Below are 23521 nucleotides of genomic sequence, written 5' to 3'. Positions count from 1 at the left end.
CCAGTACCTCAGCACCAATCTTGCCCCCTGTCTTGCTGCATTACATGTCAGTACCGGTAAATATCCAAGCAGCCCCACCTCACACTGGTTGGCCAGAACAGTGTCATGTAAATACAATCTGCAGTTTATGTTCAAGTCTTAAGAGCAAGAACTGAAGAGATGTGCCCTGAGGAAGAGATCATCCACCTGAGGTCTCAGTCTTACAATGTGGCTTTTCTCATCAGAGGGACATTTCACCTCTGCCAATTTCTCAAGTATTTCCTGGCAGTTAGCTCCACAGTCTAATTACTGTGTATGTGAATGTAATACTTTTCTTCCATCTGCCTGACCTCCACTTTCCTTAATAAGCCGCTGTCCTTTCCTCTCTCATACTGAACAGCGGCTTCCTAGCATCTGTTCTCTTTTTGTCTACCCGAACTCCTTTGCAAGGAGTCTCTCTGTTCCTCCCTAAACATCTCTCTCCAGAGAGCATTCCACTTAAACTTCTAGATCTGTTTATCTTTCTCACACATGCCCTCATATTCCCTTTGGGCCTCTCACTGGCCTAGTGTACGCCTGGCATTGGGACACTACTAAGTACCTCAGTATAGCAAAAAAGTGAAAAACATTCTGCTACAGCTCCTTTCCATTCAATATTCTCCCTGTCCTTATAAAAGTCAGAAACCCCTAGGGTGACTATGTCTGGAATTGGAATGAGAGCAGTGCTGCTATTTAGGACTCAATTTTTAGGCCTAGTTAGTGTATGTCCAGTGTGAAGCCTCCCTTGAGTTTTACGATATTGATACCATCCATTTGTGAAGTACACATGAAAATCAGAGATTTTATCACTTTTCTGTTTAACTGCAAAAGAAAGGAGTGGATTGAGGGGTTTGAACTACAATGTATACAGATGGAGTAGAGAAAAGCACCACACAGGAGCCTAATGTAGAAAATATTATAGGCAAAGATTCCTTTGTGAAAAGAATCTGTGGAAGAGGATCCATCGAAGAGGGAAAGGCCTTGTGAAGATCAGTAAAAAAGAAAAACTATGAAAAGGATCACAGACACAGATGAAAGAAGTGAATGATGTGTGACTATACACAATAATATTTATTTAATGTTGTACAACTCCAGGAAAGAAAGATTACCTCAAAATGGAAGGTGTTTTGCACAAGTCATCAATAACATTAACTGGAGCAACCCATATCTTCTTACCTCCTCTCTTAGGAATCTGAGCTCCCTCCAAATCTTCCGTAAACATCTGAAAACCTGGTTATTTTCAAAAATGTAACTCTTCCTCTCTCTGGTTACTCTGTCCTAAATTTTCTCTTCATTTTGTCTTTTCCTTTCACTGGAGTTCCTTTCTACCCTAACCCTTGTTAACCGTGTCGAGCTTTGCGAATGTAGAGATGATGCGGTATACAAACCCAAGGTTTAGTTTAGTTTAGTTTAGTTCCCCCTGGAAAGAGCCAACCCATTGGCAAACAGTGTGGAAATGCTGAGTGAATAAGGAAAGAGAACTGGGAGACAAAATGAATGTTATTTGGGTCATTTAATGGACAGGACAAAACACAGCAGGGTTTATCTGTGGCCTCCAGCAGGATGTAGCTCACTGAAGAGCCATCTGCAGGGCTCACCCTTATTTAGGCTTCAAGACACTACCGTGACAGCAGTGATCAATTCAGACCTCTTCAAGGGCTTCCAGGCCTGCCCTATAATCTTACCTTCTTCCCCTCTTAACTGAATATCAAACTTAGGGAATACCAGCCATCAGGTTCCCAGAACTGAACATGCTGCAATAATTTTCAGGCTTCTCGGCAATTTTCTTTTCTCTTTTATTTTTATACCATAACCTTTTCTGGTTTGTTGATGTCTTTTTCTGTAAAGTGAATGCTTGATTTGCAGTGCATTAATAGCTTAGCCTTTGAAACTGAAAGCAATGGCTGGAACTAGGATTCTATTGCAGTATGAAGGAAGCAGTAAGGAACAACGCTGACTTCCAGACAAATTCACAAGACGTGCTGTAAGGAATAAGACCCAAGAAGCTATTAGAAATGTTCTTCAATTTTCAGAGTAACCACATCCCCCTTCTACAGTGTCAGTGTGGGTGAAAACCTGGCACCCCCAATTTCTCTAAGGTTCAAACTGGATTATCAGATCATCGAATCCACCAGTCAGAATAACTGACCAGTTAATCGCTTTCGGAAGCAACAGTGTACAAGAGAAAGCTCACGATTAACAGAGACCTGTCACAAAATTAAAAACAATTTCAAGTTTGAATCGGGTTCCCTGAATCAGGAAACGAAGCGTGTTCTACATCAGGGCCCTAAAACATTTTTGAGATACGTTTTTTCAAAAGGTCTTCTTTACAATATTGAAGAGTATCTATTGGTGTTCATGAAAAGGAATTAACATATACTGTATCTTGATATGCGATGATTAGGCGGTGAGACTTATTTGGGGGTTTCCCCCATGTGGTCTCCAGGTCTTTGAGCATAAATTATAGACATTTATATGTTGTTTTGAATTTCAACATTAATATTGATGCAAAATTTGGTGTAAGATGGAAGCGTTTTTATGCTAGGTTTTTTTTAATTTGTATTTTCAATTTCACTGCACTAACACAAGATTTTTTCCCTGTGAACCTTTTGGACATAGATTTCTGCCATGCACCAACTTTACCGTATTTAAAAACTGCACAGGCTAACTGATTAGTGTCAATTATACTGACATCTTTGTAGCATTCTTTTTGTGCACAGTAGCAGAAGCTGCGGGATTTTCTGTGCAATCTTGTGTAAATTTTGCAGGGATGAAGGATACCTTGCAGCCATCACAGTGTGATGGAGGGAGGCTGTGACTCAGTGGCGTAAACCTATGTCTGATGCTAGCTCAGCATGGAAGCCAGCAGCAAAGATTTTTGCAATGTGCTATAAGCAGTACTAATGCCCTTTCATTTCATATGTGGGGGCAATCACATAACCATGCACTTATATATAGGCTTCTAAAGGGCACCTGATAGAAGCAGATTCTATAAAAGTATAGAACAAGAGTTCTTAATCATTTTTTGATTCCCACACTCCTACACCATGGCCCAGATTCTATAAAGGGCGCCTAAATCCTGCCTAATGCTGAGCGGGACTTAGGTGTCCAAACTAAGTGGTTAATGAGCCATTTAAGGGTCTTAACGAGCGATAATTGACAACTGGACGTCCAAAGGATGTGGACGTCACTTTGTAAGTGCATTCGCAATTCCATGGACGCCCACTGGGAAAACTCACGCCTAATGGAATAGGTGTAGGTGTGGAATGGGCGTGGTCTTGGCGAGGCTTCAATATGGCCATCCTTCGATTCATTTGCATAACGCTGAGGTACCTAGTGCGTCCATCTCATGCCTACATTGTAGACGAATAAAAACCAGGTCTACTTTTGAGCATAATTTGGGCTTCAGATAGACCTGAATTCTATGGATTGAACTTAGGCACAGTTTGGACATCCGTAATGCGATCTGCTAAATAGTTCTCTGGGTTTTTATTTTTGCTTTATTAAGCTCAAAATACATTTAATAAGGCACCACATAAATAGGGCGCATCAAAACAGATATATTGCATGAAAAACCTTCTATTTTTGTGGACAAACAGCAATGTTATTTGCTAATTAGAGGAAAACATCCATTAACTGAAGCAGAACATATGAAAAAAAAACATAGCTTTAGGTTTCTTGCTAAAAAGCTATCCTTTTTTTCTGACTAAACAGTGCTCCAATCAGCTCATTACTGAAAGCAAGGAAAGCACATGAAAAAAATATATATATTGCATACATAACTTCATTTGCAAAAGCTTAAAAACAGAAAAACCAGATACAGACCTTAGCATGGCTTCTACTTCATTGCAAATGGAGGTGTGCAGCTGCACAATGCTGACCTCATTGTGAGATCATCAAGGTGCACCTGCAAGGTAGAATGCTACAATTAAAATATGTGCTGGGATTTGAGCCCATGACCTTTGGAAGATGAGTATGGGGCTTTTATCCATTGAGACTATGGGAACTCACTGTAGCCATTTTGGATGAGTGAGCTGCATGGGGAAGGAGTGTAGGAAGATCGCTCCTGCTCCAAAAGACCGCTAGACCACCAGGTAAGATCCGGGATGCCGGGGGGAAGGTGAGAGGGAGGTGGGGGTGGGTCAGAGTCGGCACAAAAGTTATTCACAAATTTTCAATATTCGCGGGCCAGCTCTGCCCCTAACCCCTATGAATATTGAGGGAGGAGTGTAGATGCAAGCACTTACACCAGCCAGAAAGATGGACTATGTGCTCACGCCTAACTGCTGCAGACATGTGTAAATTATAGTATTCCAAAAGTTATGTGCATAAGTGGGAGTCTCACCTATGCTCCATCCATGTGTACCCCTACCTGTTAGATATATGTTATATAAGATATGTGCATATGTACACATATCGCTTTCACCTTCTAGCTCCCTATAGTGCTGACCTATAGAAAAATTCTACAGAAAATACTGACTTGTTTAAAATATGTTATGAAATTCCACTCTAGGGAGTATGTCTACTAAAGGATGTTAAGTCCTATCATGTGCTTAACACACACTTACTGCAAAGCATGTTAAAGTGTTTTGTGATACATAACTTGTTTGCATGTGCTAAGCACACAGTATTTATTTTCTGTAGACGGGATGTGTCAGGCGTGCTACCTGGATACCATGTCCATAAAGCAGAAACTCTTGGGCCTGAATTCTCAAAATGGTGCCATTTGGAAGGCACCGGTAGGGGCCCGGACAGCCAGTGGCGTAGTAAGGGGGGGAGCCAGGGAGGTGGTCCACCCTGGGTGCTGTCTTTCTAAGAGCGCAGCACCTGCACAAGGTTGCTGCCCACATCAGCATTGAAGCTCTCTCTGACATCACTTCTGGGACCCGCGCCTAGGAAATGACGTCAAAAGGCAAGCCGACACCAACATGGGCATGCTGCTCACACTGGAGAAGTTAAAAAAGTACAGTGAAAGAGAAAGGGGAGCGCGCATGGCGGGGGAGGGCAATTGACAGTGTAGTAATTGACTGTGCCATTAAAAGCCAATTAAAAATAATTAGGACAAAAAATTAGGCACCTACAAAAAAAAGGCATCTATGCAGATGCTTACCAACGCTGAATGTTAAAAGAGGCGCAGTTTTGGGCAGGGATGAGAATCGGTGCTGCTAAGTGTGATTCTACATTGAAGATAGGTGCCAGAAATGTAGGCGTATAAAACCTAGTGCATATCTTCGACACAGACCGCAATTCTCAAAACAGCACGGTAGTTTGAGTGACTTGCAACCGGTGCCGTTTTTTTTTTTTTTTTCAGGTGCTGGCCGTTTCCGGCACCGTTTTGAGAATCCGGGCCTTAGTAACTCCTAAACAGGAAGTGGTAAGCACTCTCCTATCAATTTGTTTTCAGGTCATGCATGCTGAAAAGAACATGCATGCTGATAAGAAAACACTGGACATCACTCTATTACTGGGAGCATATGGGAAAGCCCTGTGCTAGCACATTTTAAGCCTATTTATTAGCGCTTTTTAGTAGAAATACCACCAGGTCCCCCTTTGTATTTCCTTTAATGAAAAAGGGAGATTCTGGAAAGAGAAGGGGCTAGAAGAAACTAAACAACCCCCTTCCAGTGAGCAAAAACATTAAAAACCTGGCACATCTAACACATTGATAATGGAGGCTCGTCATTAGCTCATGTGGAAAATTCAGTGCTGATGGAATTCTAGTTCTAGCTTGTTGTGAACCACTATTAATAAAACTTGATCACATTTTGATTGCCTCAAAGCAAACCTTACTCCTACCATTTCAGTCTACAATCACCTGAGGTGGAATGACATCAAACAGGTCACCGCCTGGGGCATACTCTTGTGCAAAGACATAGCAGTCTTCTGTCTCAAAGACCACATCGAAGACCTTGATGATGAAGGGACTGGAGGAGAGGGTGTTGGTGATGCTGAACTCACGCAAGAAGTTCTTTAGCTTGGTCTTACTTTTATTCACAAATTTCAGTGCCATTTTGGTTCCTGGGGAAGAAGGACACAAGGATAATTAGACAGAAAGAATTTAAGTTCATATCCGTCATTCTAGAAGAGAAATTCAATCCAAAAAGAGCAGCCCCAAGCTTAAAAAGCAGAGGGGTAGAGAAGGGAATTCATTTGCAATGATATGGGAAATATCAGCAATATATCCCATGTTGTTGCATGTCATTAGCAAATGAAAACAAACAGAGAAAAACATAAAACTTTATATTTTATCATTGCCAATATTTGCAAAGAGGGAGCCTATTGGACACGCATGAACTACTGTGCATGCATGCATAGTGCACTCTCTTTCAAAAGGAGGCATGTTCAACAATTTTGTTCTCTCGATTATGAGTTTTAATGTGACCTTGGATTTTAGATTTGCCAATTTGCTTTACTAGAAGGAAGCAAGTGTGATTTGATTCAACCATCATCTACCTGATCAAATACATTGTTTGAGTAAGATCCTTTACAAAAAAAGCATACTAAGTGAAAACTTGAAAACTTACTATACTGTACTGCTCACACTGACAAGCAGAGCAGAGCGGTGTACAGGCTAAATTAAAATGAGAATATAAAAGGAACTCCGATCAAAATAGGATAGAAACATAATCACACATAATAGGAAAGGGAAAAGAGAAAAAATAATGCAAGACAGGGAGAAGAGGAAGAGATGCTCTAGTAATGCACTGTACAAATATTTGTTATAATAGAAGCATGTAGACATTAGGCACAGCTATAATATTCACATGTCTCTGTCACCTATCTTTGGCCTGGAGTGCTAAATGCTCCAACGCGCATAGGAATTCTATGAGCGTTGGTGTACTTAGCGCTCTGGGCCACAGTAGAAGCCTCTACCTTGGCTTAATAAAATGAGGGGTTTGGCTTGAAAGATCTGTGCTTCACTGGACACCGGGGGGGGGGGGAGTAAGGAAGGAGAGAGATGCTGAACATCGCCATGGGGGAGGAGTAGGAAAATAAGAAAGGCTTAGGAGAAGGGAAGGGATTTAAATGCTGGACGTGAATGATGTAGGAGGAAGGCTTGAGTCATCCTGAGGTGGGAACAGCATATGGTTCAAGGTTCACATGGGGTCAGATACCCTTGGTCCAGCTCTGGCTACTAGTGCTGCCCGATTCAGGAAAAAACATTTAGATTCGATTCAGCTTACTGAATTGGTTTTTCGATTCGATTTTCCTGCCCAATTGGGTGTTTTTTTTCAAACATCCTGGTGGGTTTATTTTATGGCCTCTTCACCCCCTTTGCCTTCTCCTAACCATACTGGCGCTGTGGTGTAAACAAAATAAACAAACAAAAAACACTTTTCCTCTCGCTCTTAAATCCTAGCCCACATTTGCGGTCTAACACCAGCTCTGGCAGGATACATGTTTCAAATCTGACATATTGTAATCACAAAATGGAAAATAAAATTAGTTTTTCTACCTTTTGTTGTCTGGTCATTATTCAAATCTTGTTGGTCCCAGGCTCTGGTTGTCTTCTGATAACTTGCTTGCCAGGGTCTCCTTCTTTCTGCCTGCTAACCATCCATCTTCCATCTCTGTCCTCCCCTTCTGTTTCCCTTCCCTCCTCCGGAGGTCTGGCATCTTTCTTTTTTTTCATCTCCATCCACAGATCCACCTCTTAACTACCCTTTCATCTAGCATCTCTCCTTCCTTCCCCACCACCCCAGGGCCCACCATCTCTCCTTTTCTTTTCTCAACTACCCTCCTATCCAATATCTCTATCCCCCTTGCACACCATCCCTTGTGTCCAACTTCTCTCCCTTTATGTTCCTTCCCTCCCTAAATCCCATGGTCCAGCATCTCTCTCCCTCTCCTCTATTTTAGACCCATTATTTCTTCCCCCCAAAGTCTGACATATGCACGTCTCTTTGAACCCCCCTTCCCTCCCTCCTTGTGCTTCTACACCAGGGCCCCCCCTCCCCTGAAGGTCTGTCCCACCTGAAGGCCTGCACCTCCCCCTTGAAGATCTGTACCCCCATCCCTGAAGGCCTGTCCCCCCCCCTTTGAAGGCCTGCCTGTTCCCCCTGAAGGCCTATGCCACCAACCCTAGCCTGTCCCCTCTTTGAAGGCCTGTCCCCCCGCTTAAAGGTCTGCACCCCCCAAGGCCTGTCCCACCCCCTGAAGGCCTATGCCACCATCCCTGGCCTGTCCCCCCTTTGAAGGCCTGTCGTCCCCCCCTTAAAGGCCTGTTCCCTCCTTGAAGGCCTGCACCCCCCCAAGGCCTGTCCCACCCCCTGAAGGACTGCATCCCAAAAGACTGCGCCTCCCCCCTCCCGGGAAGGCCTCCGTGTTGCTCCTGGCCTCCCCGAACCGTTTACCTTATTGCTGGAACCTGCAGCTGAAGATCACGGTTACAGCGTCTTTGTGCTCTGAGCTGTTTCCTCTGCTGCAGTCCCGCCCTTCCTCTGACGTCAGAGGCAGGATTGCAGTGGAGGAAACAGCTCAGAGCACAAAGGCGCTGTAACCGCGATCTTCGGCTGCAGGCTCCAGCAATAAGGTAAATGGTTCAGGGAGGCCAGGAGCAACACGGAGGCCTTCCCGGGGGGGTATGTGCAGTCTTGGGGGAGGCAGTCTTTCAGAGGGGCAGTCCTTCGGGGAGGCCAGGAGGGAAGCCGGACTGCAGCACTTCCCGACTGACCCTCCCTCCTCGCCCTCTAAAACAGGTGCGGCAGCAGCCAGCCAGCAAGAGCAGCGCTGCCGCTCCTGCTTTAGGGGGAGAGGGGAGAGGGTCTGAATCGGGAAGCCGATTTTTTTTAATTTAAATCGATTCGAATCGATTCACCTGAAGTGAATCGGGCAGCACTTCTGGCTACTGCTCTTTAATGGCACCACAGATAATGTGGAATGCAGTTAGCTGCATTTCTGGAGGAGTAGCTGATAGTACTATGTTATCTACCACATTAGTAGATAACACGCAAAGATGACTTCTGGACTTCATTATAGAAGCATCTAATCAGGTAAACAGCACCATACCAAGAGCTGTGTAAGCTGTGCAGTTGCATCAGGTGTAAATATGAAGGGGTGCAAAAATTGCTGCCAATCAACCGTTTCCCTTCACTGGCAGTGGCAAAATAGGTAGGGCAGAAGGGAGGTACCAGTGGACAACTCACACAGGTGCAGCTACAGCTCAGTAAACATCAACATTTACACATCTAGATGACATACATGTTTCAAATAGCATTATTTTCACCTATATTCCAACCGTGATTGAGAATACTTAAAGATGCCAATGGAATGATATTGAACAATCCAGATAGCATTAAAAAGAGATGGAAAGAATATCTGGAAAATTTATACAAGGAAAGCAATGTGGGAAATATTGGGAAAATTGAAATGGACACTGACGCTGAAGAAGAGCCATATATTTTAAAAGAAGAGAATAAAGTAGCAATTGAAGCTCTATCAAACAACAAGTCACCTAGCATCGACAGTATTCCAATTGAATTAATCAAAGCGTCAGAAGGTGCTGTCTTGACTCTCACTCAACTGTGTCAACAGATTTGGAAGGAAAACATTTGGCCAACTGATGGGAGAAGATCACTTTTTATACCTATACTGAAGAAAGACAATGCAAAAGATTGTAACAACTATAGGATGATTACACTACTTCTGCACGCCAGTAAAATATTGCTGAAAATGATATAACGAATCAACACAAATTGAGCAAGAACTACCTGAAGTTCAGGTTGGGTTCAGAAAAGATCAAGGAACTAGAGACATTATCACTAATGTTAGATGGTTATTGGACAAGAGTAAAGAACATCAAAAGCCTGTATATTTTTGTTTCATTGTTTATAGCAAAGCTTTTGACTAGATGGATCACAATAAATTATGGAGCACTCTAATGCAATTGGGAATACCAAAACATATAAATCAGATTATAAAGAGCTTCTATGAAAATAAAGAAACTGCAGTGAGATCTGAAAATGGTAACACTGATTGGTTCTCAATAAAACATACCATAAGGAAAGGATGCATTTTGTCATCCTATTTGTTTAATCTTTATGGTGAAGCTATTTTCACAAAAGCAAAATTTGGAAGAAGAAATCATTGGTTTTAAAGTTGGTGGTCAAAACATAAACAACCTGCATTATGCAGATGATACAATGCTCATTGCCAGTAGTAAAGAAGATACATATGTTGTACCTACTAAGAAAAATTAAAGCCAAAAGTCGTAATATTGAATTAGAACTGAATATAAATAAAACAAAGATTATGAACTTGGAAAATGATGAAGATTTTGAGCTTCAAGGCAATAGAATAGACGTTGTAAAGAGTTTTAATCTTTCGGGCTGTTTGGTAAACAAGGAAGCAACTACCAGGGAAGAAATACTCTGCAGAATAGCAATTGGTTGCTGTATAATGAATGCTCTTGATAAGATATTTAAAGATAAGGAAATAACAGTTAAAATGAAGATCAGATTTGTCAATGCACTCATTTTCTCAGTAGTCAATTACAGATACGAAAGATGGACATTACGGAAACAAGATAGAAAGAGGATTGACTCATTTGAACTCTGGTGCTAGAGGAGGATTCTATAAGAACATAAGAATTGCCACTGGTGAGTCAGACCAGTGGTCCATCGTGCCCAGCAGTCTGCTCACGCGGCGGCCCTCTGATCAAAGACCAGCGCCATTGGATTAGCCCTACCTGCATACATTCCGGTTCAGCAAGAACTTGTCAAGCTTGGTCTTGAATCCCTGGAGGGTGTTTTCCCCTATGACAGACTCCGGAAGAGCGTTCCTGTTTTCTACCACTCTCTGGGTGAAGAAGAACTTCCTCACATTCATACGGAATCTATCCCCTTTCAATTTTAGAGAGTGCCCTCTCATTCTGCCTACCTTGGAGAGAGTGAACAACCTGTCCTTTTCCACCAAGTCTATTCCCTTCAGTATCTTGAATGTTTCAATCATGTCCCCTCTCAATCTCCTCTGTTCGAGGGAGAAAAGGCCGAGTTTCTCTAATCTTTCGCTGTACGGCAACTCCTCCAGCCCTGTAACCATCTTAGTCGCTCTTCTCTGGACCCTTTCGAGTAGTACCATGTCCTTCTTCATGTATAACAACCAGTGCTGGACGCAGTACTCCAGGTGAGAACGCACCATGGCCCGATACAGCGGCATGATAACCTTCTCCAATCTGTTCGTGATCCCCTTCTTTATAATTTCTAGCATTCTGTTCACACTTTTCACCGCCACCGTACATTGCGCAGACGGCTTCATCAACTTGTCGATCAGAACTCCCAAGTCCCTTTCCTGGGAGGTCTCTCCAAGTACCGCCCCGGACATCCTGTATTCATGCATGAGATTTTTGTTACCAACATGCATCACTTTACACTTATCCACATTGAACATGAGCTCATCTGCCATGTCAATGCCCATTCCTAAAGCCCGATTATGTCACGTTGCAGATCTTCGCAATCCCCCTGCAATTTCACTACTCTGAATAACTTCGTATCGTCCGCAAATTTAATCACCTCACTCGTTGTATCTATGTCCAGATTGTTTATAAAGATGTTGAAGAGCACAGGTCCAAGCACCGAGCCCCGCGGCATCCCACTGGTGACGCTCTTCCAGTCAGAGTATTGTCCATTTACCCCCACTCTCTGTTTCCTATGCTCCAGCCAGTTTTTAATCCACGAGAGTATTTCACCCTCTATTCCATGGCTTGCAATTTTCCGAAGTAGTCATTCATGTGGAACCTTGTCAAACGCCTTCTGAAAATCCAGATATACAATGTCGACCGGGTCGCCCTTGTCTACCTGCCTGTTTACTCCCTCACAGAAGTGCAGCAAGTTTGACAAACAAGATCTGTTTTTGCTAAAACCGTGCTGGCTGGTCCTCAGAAGACCGTGTCTGTCAAGGTGATCAATGATGCAGTCCTTTATCAGCGCCTCCACCATCTTTCCCGGTACCGAGGTCAGACTCACCGGTCTGTAATTTCCCGGATCTCCCCTCAAACCTTTTTTGAAAATCGGCATTACATTGGCCTGAATACAAATACCAAATATGAATAATTGACACTGAGCTTTAACATAACAAGTAATAAAAGAAGTAAAAATAACATGGTAAATGACAGCAGATAAAGACCTGAATGGTTCATCCAGTCTCCCCAAACTATACTCTATAATTTAATGATTTAATTTAAATTGTTCTTTTTCTTAGATATTTCTGGGCCAGAAACCCAGAGCTCTGCCTGGTATTGTGCATCTACTGGAGTCTCCGTCGAAGCTTACTCCAGCTCAACTAAATCATCCCAGCCCATCCTCAACTGAATGGCCATATACGTGACACAGACCGTGCAAGTCTGCCCAGTACTGGCCTCAGTTCATCAATATATACCATTATTTTCTGATTAGAGATCCTCTGTGTTCATCCCACACTTTTTTAAACTCTGTCATCATTTTCCTCTCCACCACCTCCCTCAGGAGCTGCAGAAAAAATAGTTAATGTCTTATTAACAAAATGACAATTTTGCATCTTCTCTCTTATCAAGCAGAATTATGGGGCAATGATCTGAAACAATGACTTACGCTTGCCAATACCTATGGGGAATTTAGGAGACACCTAAAATCATATCTGTTCCTAAAGTACATAGGAAGCTGATTTGCACAATCTCTCTCACAATAACTGATCTCTAGAGCTGTTAATCAATAGATTTTAACTATGTTAATTCAACTCAATCTGTAGCATTTCTAATCATTGTAAACCGCATAGAACTTCACAGTCCTGCGGTATATAAACTGTTATTATTATAATTATAATTTATAAATCTTTCCTTTAACTGTTAAAGGAAAGATTTATAAACTATAAAGAGTTTTACCTCATGCAAAATTGTCATTTCTTTGATAAAACAATAACTATTTTTTCTGTAGCCCTCCAAATACCCTATTTTTTCTGCGGCCCTCACAGTTAAAGTTTAACATCTTTCCTTTCTCAAAACTGACACATTTCAATCACTATACTGAAAATAAAATAATTTTTCCTACCTTTGTTGTCTGGTGACTTTATTTTTCTATGCTTTTAACTATGTTTCCAGGGCCTTCTTGTCCTTTGACTGTTTTTATCTCCGTCTTCATTTTCTGCCTTGCATCCATCTTTGGCATTAACTTAACATTCAATTTTTCATTCTTCTGTTTTCTTCTCAAAATCTACTTTTCCATGTCTTCCCTTCCCTGCCTATCTCTCTCTCCTTCCCTCCCTATTTCCATGGTCTGGCAACTCTCTCCTTCCCTTCTCCCCCCCCCCCTTGCAGTGTAATATTTATCTTTCCCTTTCTCCTTTCTTCCCCCTGCAGTCCATCTCTCTTCCCTTCCTCCTTTCTGGCCCCCTCTCAGTCCAACATTTCTCCCTCCTTTCCACCAGTCCAACATTTTTTTCTCTTTTTCTCCTGCATGCTTCTCCTCTCTACCTCCTTCCTTCCCCCAACCAATATCTCTCTCTCTTCCCCTCCATGAGTCCAACTTTTCACCCTCTGCCCTCTCCCCCTTCCCCAGTGTAACATTTCTCCTTCCCTCCTTTCTGTCTTCCCCATCCATCTCACCCTCTCCATGAGTCCAACATTTTATGCCTCCTCCACACTTTCTCTCTCTATCCTTGCCTCTTCCCTCGAATGGCATCCCTCCTTCCCACCCCCATGCTCTCTTCCCATGCACCATCTCATCCTCCCGTCCAGTGTGTAGCACTTTTCCTTTCCCTCCCTTTCTGCATGGTCCAGCAGTATCTCTTCTCCCTTCCTTTTACCTCCCCCTGTCCAGCAGTACCCCTTCCTTCCTCCCCCTGCCCAGCAGTACGCCTTCTCCCTTCCCTGCTCCCCTTGTCCAGCAATACCCCTTCTCCCTTCTCTCCCTCCATGTACTTCTACATCAGGGCCCCCCTCCCCCAAAGGCCTGCATGTTCCCCCCTTCTTTGCAGCATCCTCCAGCTTCCCCCCTAGCCTCCCGGTCTTAGTTTCAGCTACTTATCGCAGCCTGCAGAGAGGATCGCCAGTGCTGTAGCGACCCTTGAAGGCAGCCATCGGCCTCCGCAGCACATTCCCTCTGCCACGGTCCCGCCCCTCCTCTGATGTCAGGGGCAAATTTGCAGAAGAAGGAACGTGCTGCTAAGGACAACGGCAGCCTGCAAGGATCGCTACAGCTCCGGCGATCCTCTCTGCAGGCTGCAATAATTATCTGAAGATAAGAGCGGGAGGCCAGGGGGGAAGCTGGAGGACGCTGCAAAGAGTGGGCAGCACTAGTACAGACTGCAGGTCGCAAAATAATATCTGGCGGGCCGCATGCGGCCTGTGGGCCACAAGTTTGAGACCACTGCCCTAGAGGAAAGGAGAGACAGGGGAGATATGACTCCACAGTGTTGCAGCAGGACAAGAGCTCTACGTTGCCTGTCATTTACGGATTACCTGTGCTATTTGATTTTCTATAAGGTTTTCTACATTTATGTACCATCTCGGACCACTGAGGAAGGAGTGTTTTCCAAAGCAGGAACCGTGTCGGGTCCTGTGTCTTCACACATGAGAACCATTATTTGGATTGCTACAGTGTATTTTTTTCCAGTAAATATTTTATACCTTGTACATCACATCTGCAGTGTTTTCCTTATTTTAGTACAGGCCCCATTTTATGTTATTGGATTTGTTACTAATAACTGGAGTTAACTGCAAAATAACACGTCTTAACAGAAGCTCGCATTGATAACTTTCCCCGCTTAAAGTAAAAAGAAATGCCTCTAGAAATCAAGTCACTGCTATATGTAATAAAAGTAAGCCAAGTATTATAATGGAGCAATCAAGCCATGGTGACATCCCTGATGAGATGACGTCACAATATCAGCTCTTGTTACCAGAGTAACTCTTCACACTAATGGGTGTAGTTATCAATGTGGGCTACTGTTAAGATGTTATTTTACCTCTAGCTTGTGCTATTTTAACACAGATACCATTTTATGCAATAAGACAGTCAAAATAACTGGGGTTAACAGTAAAATAACACACCTGTAGCGCATACTGATAATTCTCCCCTTAGAGTGACATTCCTTACTAGTGTTTAAGCCCGTTACATTAATAGGTGCTAGAAATATGTCTGTCTGTCTTTCTTTCTGTGTCTCTCCCTGCCCCTGTCTCTTTCTTCCTTTCTTTGTCTCTCTCCCTCCCACTGTCTGTCTCTCTCTCTGGCCCCCTTTGTCTGTCTGTCTTTCTTTCTGTCTCCCTGCCTGCTGTCTTTCTTTGTATCTGTCTTTCATTCTCATGCGCTGCCTATCTTTCTGTCTCTCTCCATGTCCCCCTTCTGTCTCCTCCCCCCCAAAGCAAACCAAGATTGCTTCCTGCCCCCCTTTCCCTATCCCCCTCCCCCCACTTCCCTGTGCAGCAGCAGCATTCCGCCCTTCCCTCTGTAGCAGCAACAGCATTCCCCCCTTCCCTATGCACCCACCCCTTGCCTGCTCCCCCTGTTCCCTTCCTTTTTTCTCCCCCCATCCAGCAGCACCCCTTTCCTGCTCTCCTTGTGCATACGCCTCACAAAAATCTACTTGCCTCAAAGAAAAGCGCTGCGCTGCTGCTGGCTTCGGTGTCTTCTCTCCACTGCAGCCCACCCTAGCAGAAACAGGAAGTTGTCACAGGGCGGGCCGCAGTGGAGAGAAGACGGCGAGGCCAATGGCAGCATAGTGCAGTGCTTTTCAGTTAAACGCTGCGAGCGGGTGAGCAAGCAAGAGGGAGGAGGGGGAGAAATAGATGCCGGCTGGGGCACCTGTGCACCCCGTTCTGAATCAGCGGCGGCAGCAGTTTCTCTGGCGGTGAGACAGGGCGGGAAGAGGGGAGTGGCCAGAGTGTTCCCTGCTGCTGGGTTCTAAAATAGAATCTGGCCACGGATCAGAATACACGGCGGCAGGGAACACGAAACCCTAAGTGCGCATGCGCTTAGGGTTTTATTATTAGTGATAGGGATATTTTATGCAAATAACATTGGTCAGGCCACTCACACAGCAGCTGGAAATTAGTCTCTGTGAGCCCTTGACATTTAACACGGACGCTGACCTTTCAAACTGACACAATGTGGCACATGTTTAGGGTACTTGGCTCCTAATGGTGTGAATATGAACCTGTCATTCTGACACCAGTGAAAGTTATTCAGCATCTTTCTCCACTGCCACTTCCTGGTAAAGAACCGTGTTACTTTCTGCTACATGTTTTTGCGTTGACAATGAAAAAGTTTAAAAAGGTACTTAAAAAATAACTTGTCTGTTTCTGATATCTGTAGCTGGGAAATTTAGAACAATCTCACATGGTGGTCCCTAGCAAACAGGAATGAAAAGGAAGAGATAAGAGACAGAGAGAGAGGAATAAAGGCACAAGACAGAAAGGGAGAGGAAAGAGGGAAGAAAGAAAAGATCATGAAAGTAAAAGGGACATAGGCGAGGAAAGACAAAGGAAAGTTAAGTTCAGACTGATTAGATGAGAGAAAAAGGAAAGAGAAAAAAAATAAAGAGAAAAGGAGACAGAAAAGCAAAGATTAAATATAGGAGAGTGATGAGATAGAAAGAAAATGTAGAGTTAACAGCTGACATAGAGATACAAAGGCGACTGAAGAAGAGGGAGCTGGAGGTGTTTGATGAGGAACTTAGGTCTTATTTGTTGTCATTTTTGAACATGTCTGTATTCTGATTTAAGAATAGTCAAATTGCACATCCAACAAGAGCAGAGCCAAACGCACAGAACAGCATGAAATAACTGAGGTAGGAGGCAGGAAAGAAAGCAAAGAAAAACAGGAAAGAAAGAACAGATTGGACAGAGGGGGAAACAAAGGCAGAGGAATGGAGAATAATAAATCATGCACAGAGAAGAACAAGGAAACCAGGAAGCAGAAAACAATTCAGAGATACAAAGAATTAATCAGAAAGAAAAATGAAAGGAGTGATTAAGGAATAACTGCGCTAAAGAAAATTAGTCTTTTTTCTACCACCAGAAGCAGTTTTTAGCACAAGCCACTGCGCTGAATGCTCTGCGCTGCTCCCAATGCTCATAGGAACTCTATGAGTGTCGGGAGCAGTGCAGCGCATTCAGTGCACCAGCTGGCACTAAAAACTGCTTTTGCGGTTTTATAAAAAGGGGGATGTATATTTTTATGTTATTATTAACAAAATAACCCCGCCCCCTTTTATAAAACCGTGGAAGCACAGGCCGGCGCACTGAATGCTCTGCGCTACTCTCAACTCTCATAGGAACTCTATGAGTGTCGGGAACAGCGCAGAGCATTCAATGCGCCAGCCGGCGCTAAAATCCGCTTTTGCAGTTTTGTAAAAGGGGGGGGAGATAAATCAGAAACATAAATAAGGAAATAATCAAAAGACAGGAATCAATTATTAAGAAGAGTAAAGAGGCCAAGGACAAACCAGAAAGAGAAAAAAAATGAAACTAATAGAACAGGAAAGAGGCAGAGAACATATCGCTAATCAATGGAGAAAATGAGTTCAACATAATGAGAAAAAGAATTAAAGGAAAAAAATTCAGGCTCAAAAAGGAGGAATAAAAATGGAAGGAGATGTAATGGAGAACAGGGGAATTTAGACTTTGAGAAAGAATATATAGAAATGACACCCGTTCAGAAGAGAATGATAAGGAGAACAGATACATAGGGTTGTTTAGTCTTTTTTTTCCCCATTTTAATATTTGTTTCATTTAGGCCCTCTTTTACTAAGCTATGGTAGAGGTTTCTATCTTGGCCCAGAGCGCTCAATGCTCTGATGCTCATAGAATTCCTATGAGCGTTGGAGCAGCGTCGGAGCATTGAGCACTCTGGGCCAAGGTAGAAACCTCTACCACAGTTTAGTAAAAAAAGGGGGGGGAGGTTAGCTGGTTTGAAATTTTAAAAAAAAAACCCAACAAGCAAAATTTTAAGAATAAAATCAAAATAAATTTCAGGTTCCTGCTCCTGCCATATAACAACCAGCCCATCCCTTCACCCCAACCCCACAAAGTATCATGAGGCTATCACTAGAGTTTGCAGCAGCCATTTTGATGAGGCCGCCATGCTGAACAGGAGCAGCAAGTAGGCATTGTTCCTGTTCATTTTCTACTAGACTATCATGGATAGGGCAGGTAGACCCACTGCGATCTGGGGGGGGGGGGAAGGGGGTCTTGATGATCCAGGAAATGGGAGCGAGGAAAGAGGATCCTAGAGAGGGGAGTCTTTCTTCTGGAGGGATCCAGGGGGAGGGAGGTTGATATTCTTACAGGTGGGTGGAAGGGAGGGATGTGGGTTCCTGGGGGCGTTGATGTTCTTCCACAAGGGTAGAAAGAAGGGGTTCGGGATGTTCAGTAAGAGTGGGATTGGGATCAATATTGTGGTGGGGGGGGTGGGAATGGGGACTTGGCTAGAAATTCTTATGCAGGTCACAGATGATGTTCAGCCAGAACCTGCATAAGGGAAAGGGAACTGTATACTGCTGTTTTGTGGCTTTAGCATTCAAAGCTGAGATTCAAAGTGGTGAGCACTGGAGGATTATGTGACTTGCCCAGGGTCACAAGCAGCATTGGGATTCGATCTACCAACCTCTGGGTGCAGAAGCAGCAGCTCTACCGGTGAGCCACACCTTCCTCCTTAAGAATCTTATGTGGGTCCCGGCCGGGACTTGCTTAAGCTCTAGTGGCTAGCACATCATGGAAAGTTAATGCCAGTGCCAGACATGACCTGACACTAAATATATGTCAGCATCTTAAAAAACACTGACCACTGCAGGCTGAATATTGAATGAATAATAAATGACTATTGCATGGACCAAATGAACAGCATCAGTTATCCTTTTTGCATTCAATAATAAAAAAGTAAATGTTGGGGGCAGAGGTTCCTCTTAACTTTGGAGGTGCCTATGCATGTGCCTACTGTGCCTACTGGATAATCTGGCATTGCTAGAAAGAGAAACAGAGATAAGAGGATGTATCATATTAGCAAAAAGAAGGGCAGAGAAGAGGAGACGGCTGGGAATTGCACTCTGAGGGAACTTTAACATAAAGCTGGTCCAGAATATCCAAGTGAAATTAAGGGTTTACTTAGAGCCAACTGTCTCTCTCTGGGGAAGACAGAAGAAAAATAAGGGCCAATCAGAAGGGGACTGTGGTAGACTGAAAGACCCGCTGGAAATATCCTTGTAAGAAGACTAAAAACAGCGGCAATTTTCTTAAAGAAAAAGAGGTACCAGTTCAACGGAGGGTTCACACTCCAGCTACAATGCAGTAAAAGGAAGCAAATTCAAAAAGATTGCATAACCTGGCAGAGAAAACAGCAGAAAAGGGTGTTTGGTTGTCACACAAAGTTTATGCCAACCCAGGCCTAGATTTCAAAATAGGAAACAACGACAAGCCTCTGGTGCCAAAATTATATAGGCGTTGGAGCATTGCCACCACTGTCATGTCTCAGTTCAGACATGAGGCCGCGGCCCTCCTGCCAAGCATTATGGTAGTTTCTGATCAGAGGCAGCAACTCCTAAACCTGCCCTCTCTGCTCACATGGATTGCCATGGCAACAGGATGCCCACACCAAGTGAAAAGGGCCATGTCAGTGTGGGAGAGCTCGCAGGCCCCATATTAAATTCTAGCATAGGACTTGCTTTTGCTACTCAGGACTACCACTGTGCAGGCCAAAGATTGATTGTAATAGGGAAAAGAGAAAATCTGGATAGGGCAATTGGGGATGGGAACACAACCCCCTTGTCTACGGGCGCCCATATTTAAAATCTGGCCATGCATCAACCTATGTTTAAATGCCTATTGTGCACTCCCAGAAAGACCCTAATGCCTGAGGTGGCATTAAATTATGCCACCTGTCAAAGAACACAGCTTTCTGCAAGTGCTTGACCAGGCCAGGCTGTTGTGTTAAAACTATCCAGCAGCTGTACAGCATGGATTGCTGGCAAAGATTTATCAAAGGGAGGAAGATACTTTAGAGAGACACAGAAAGCAGAGCAAAAATGATGGGAGAAATAAAATAAATGCAGGAGAGTGAAAAGGGGGAGTGAATCTCATTGAGATTCCAGACACAACATTGGTACTAATGTAATTAGCAATCTCATTATCAGCGAGCAAATAATAAACAGTACACAGTATAGCACGCTCCTCACCCTTCCCCCCTCCCAATCTCTGCATCAAGCAATTACACAGCCCAGCTCCATTGTCCCTGCAAAAAAACCCAGAAAATGATAGCAGAACAAAAGAAGAGAACAAAGGGAAAGAATAAAAAAACCCATAAAGGGGAGGCGACAAGACAGAACAGAAAAGAACATATAAAAAAGAAAGGAAGGTATAAAAAGAGCTACAGAAAATGGCAGTAAAGACCAGTGACAGAAAAAGGGGGACAAAAACCAGTAAAGATCATTGTGCCCGAGTCTCCCTGGTAATGGTAAGGAGCAAGTCTGACGACAGTGCCTAGGATGTGTAATATTATTGAATGGTCAATTGGGTCAAACATGGCTGGTAAGTCTAATGATACTACAAGGACTGATTTCCTGTGATCTAGGAAGTTCCTAATAGCAGTTACAAGGCCTAGAAGTGAGAGCTCTAAAGATGTGGTCTAAAGTCAGTTTGGTCGAAGAAAGGAGTCAATTGCCCTCAGGAGGGCTGCAGAAAAAATAGTTAACTTTGCAAGAAATGGAATGTTAGCTATCGGATGATAGTTAGAGCAGTCTTCTGGGTTGGCAGAGGGCTGCTTCAAGATGGGTCTAACGTGAACCATCTTCTAGAGTCTCAGCATAGTGCCTGTGGAGAGGCTATTCAATATCAAACTTTGGATGAAGGGACCAAAGATAGAGAAGAACCTTTTTATTATGAATGGAGTCAGAAAATCGGCTAGGACATTTTCTCTGTAGTCGCTCCTCAGCTCTGGAACACTCTACCCTACTTATTGAGAGAAGAAAAAAATCTAGACCGTTTTAAATGCCATCTCAAGAGTCATTTATTTAAAGAAGCTTTCAAAACTTGATATTTGCCCATTTTCAAACTGTCTAACATTCATAAGAAACAATTTTCAGCAACCTCGAACCTCTTGCTCTTACCTTAATTGTTCTCCTTTTCTATCACAATTGTATTTCCTACCCATATCCCTTTTGTTTTAAAACCTTTTGTTAAAATTAGTATGTATTTTTAATTTATGTTTTTTTTAGTCCCCTATTTTTACTTATTACTCGCTTAGAAGTCCAGATAAGCGATTGTATCAAATTTTTAATAAAACTTGATTTTAAAGATCACTTTTATTCCAGTGCTTTGGCCACAACATCCTCAAGTCCAGATAGGCCACATCAGTCAGTCACACACACTGCAGTTTTCACATCTCATTGAAAAGGTCATAGACACTACTACTCACACTTAACAGCAATGCCACAAGGAAGAATGTTGCATTGTGGGATCTGATCACCAGGAAAGAGTATCAGAATCGTATATCGACTGGATAACTAGTGTATCACAAATTGTGTATCCCGCCAGATTCCAGGTGTGCCGCAAGATGCTGACAAGGAGAGGCACCGGCACCAGGTGACTACTTACTGGATGTGCCTCTCGCGGCAAGAGGCATGTCTTGTAGTCAGTCAGCCGGGACGTGCACCTCTCTTACTCGCCGGCACCTCTGCTCCTTTTCCTCACCTCTCCTTCTGCAACAAACCCCCCCCCCCCCCCCCCACAGGCAGTAATAGGAGGCTCAGGGCCATGGCTGGAGGACATCCGCACATGCACGGACATCAACGTGATGACATTATGCATGCATGTGATGTCATCGCATCAATGTCCGCACATTTCCGGGTGCCCTCCAGCCACTGCACCGAGATTATGTGTGCTGCAGCTTCAAAAGTTTGCAACACACTGGCCTTTGCGGCTTCTGCTGCTTCGGGGCTGGAGGGAGGGAGGGAGTTTCATGGCTCTGGACTACTGTCGCTTCTGTTGCTTCGGGACAGGAGGGGGAGTTTGTAACTCAGGACCGCCACCTTCTGCTGCTTCAGGGCTTGAAGGAGGGAGAGGGTTTTGCGGCTCAGGATCACTGCCACACTGGTGCTTCAGGGCAGATGGGATGGGGGGTTTGTGGCTCAGGGCTTGAGGGAGGGGGTTCATGGCTCAGGACCGCTGCCTGCTTCTGCTGCTTCGGGGCTGGAGGGAGGAGGGAAAAGGCTTTGCAGCTCAGGACCGCTGCCGCGCTGATGCTTCAGGGCAGGGGGAAGGGTTCACAGCTCAGGACCACCATCTTCTGCTACTTTGGGGCTTGAGGGAGGGAGAGGGTTTTGCAGCTCAGGACCGCTGCCATGCTGGTGCTTCAGGGACAGAAAGGAGGGGGTTCGCAGCTCAGGACGGCTGCCGCTTCTACTGCTTTGAGGTTTGAGGGAGGGAGTGGGTTTCATGGCTCAGGACTGCTGCCGCTGGTGTGTCGGGGGACTTTTCTTTCCCTGGCAATTTTTTGCCAGTTGGGCGAGAGTGCCGGTGAGTACCAGTTAACTGAGATTCTACTGTATTTTTCTGTTCCTGAAAGACTCACAGTTTAAAAAATCATCACAAGCAGCTGAAGTGGGATTTGAACCTGGGTACCCCACTGCACAACTCACTGCTTAGTAGGCTATCCCTCTACTCTGCATGGACATCAGTGGCTACATAGATGGCCATGCCCCTTGTTGTCCCTGTTCATAATTTGGACCTTTCAGTTTGTTAAATGAATGTTCATGCTGGGCATTTCCAGTTCATCGTCCTGTGTCCTATACAAAAATATATATGAACTGGATGTTCCGATTTGGACATCCATGTTCTGAGTTGAACATCAATTCTAAAATGCCGCTCACACAACTCATGATAATAATATGTATATATTTACTGTACCACTAGGCTCTCCGACGTATGCTGAACCAGTGACTGCAGTTACCTGTGCTCTTGTGGGAAACCAAATCCACCTTCCCATAGGTGCCTTTGCCAAGCTCACGGATGAGGTCATAATGCTTATAGATGTCCGTGCCGGAGAGGGTGCGGATGGCCAAAGACTGCATGTCCTCCGTGATGAGGGGAACACCACAACATGCCAGCTTCCGCGATGGCTCCTGCTCAATTGAGCCCACACTCATCTTGGCACTGCCAAAAAAGAGCAGAAAGAAGTTATACTCTAAATGGAAAAACAGTAAACTTACACACATCTCGCCAAACATAACTTAGTACAGAGCAATAAAGACTGCCTCAACTTACAGGGCCACAGGACAATAAAAGACAGGCCATATATGGGTCATTTAATTTTTTTCCCCACAAGTTTTTTTTTATTTTCCTTTCTCTTCTGACTTAATTAGAACTGAATCTTTATTATCCACACCTATCCAGGAAGATTTCCAGTTTTGAATATTTTAATAAAACCCGTGTTTCCTTCATCCTCATCTCTTTACTGCAGCAATATTACTGAAGCTGAGAACCATGCAAGCACCAAGAATCCTTCCAGAACCCTATATCATGGGCTCTATATCCAGTCAGTTA

The 23521-nt window shown here is 43.9% G+C and overlaps 1 protein-coding gene across 2 annotated transcripts in view; it reads right to left on the bottom strand.

Annotated features, from left to right (window-relative positions):
- The window catches only part of SBK1 (SH3 domain binding kinase 1), a 92890-nt gene that overhangs the window by 5255 nt on the left and 64114 nt on the right, over positions 1-23521 (bottom strand). For both annotated transcript variants that reach the window (XM_033963789.1, XM_033963788.1), the window contains exons 2-3: positions 22929-23131; positions 5834-6036 (exon numbers count right to left, since the gene is read on the bottom strand). In XM_033963789.1, the coding sequence (XP_033819680.1) occupies positions 5834-6036; positions 22929-23124 (399 nt within the window). In that variant the 5' untranslated portion in view covers positions 23125-23131. The remainder of the gene's footprint in view (positions 1-5833; positions 6037-22928; positions 23132-23521) is intronic.

This window comes from Geotrypetes seraphini, chromosome 11, assembly GCF_902459505.1.
Source record: "Geotrypetes seraphini chromosome 11, aGeoSer1.1, whole genome shotgun sequence".
Taxonomy (NCBI): Eukaryota; Metazoa; Chordata; class Amphibia; order Gymnophiona; family Dermophiidae; genus Geotrypetes; species Geotrypetes seraphini.
This window is presented reverse-complemented; position numbering and strand designations above follow the sequence as displayed.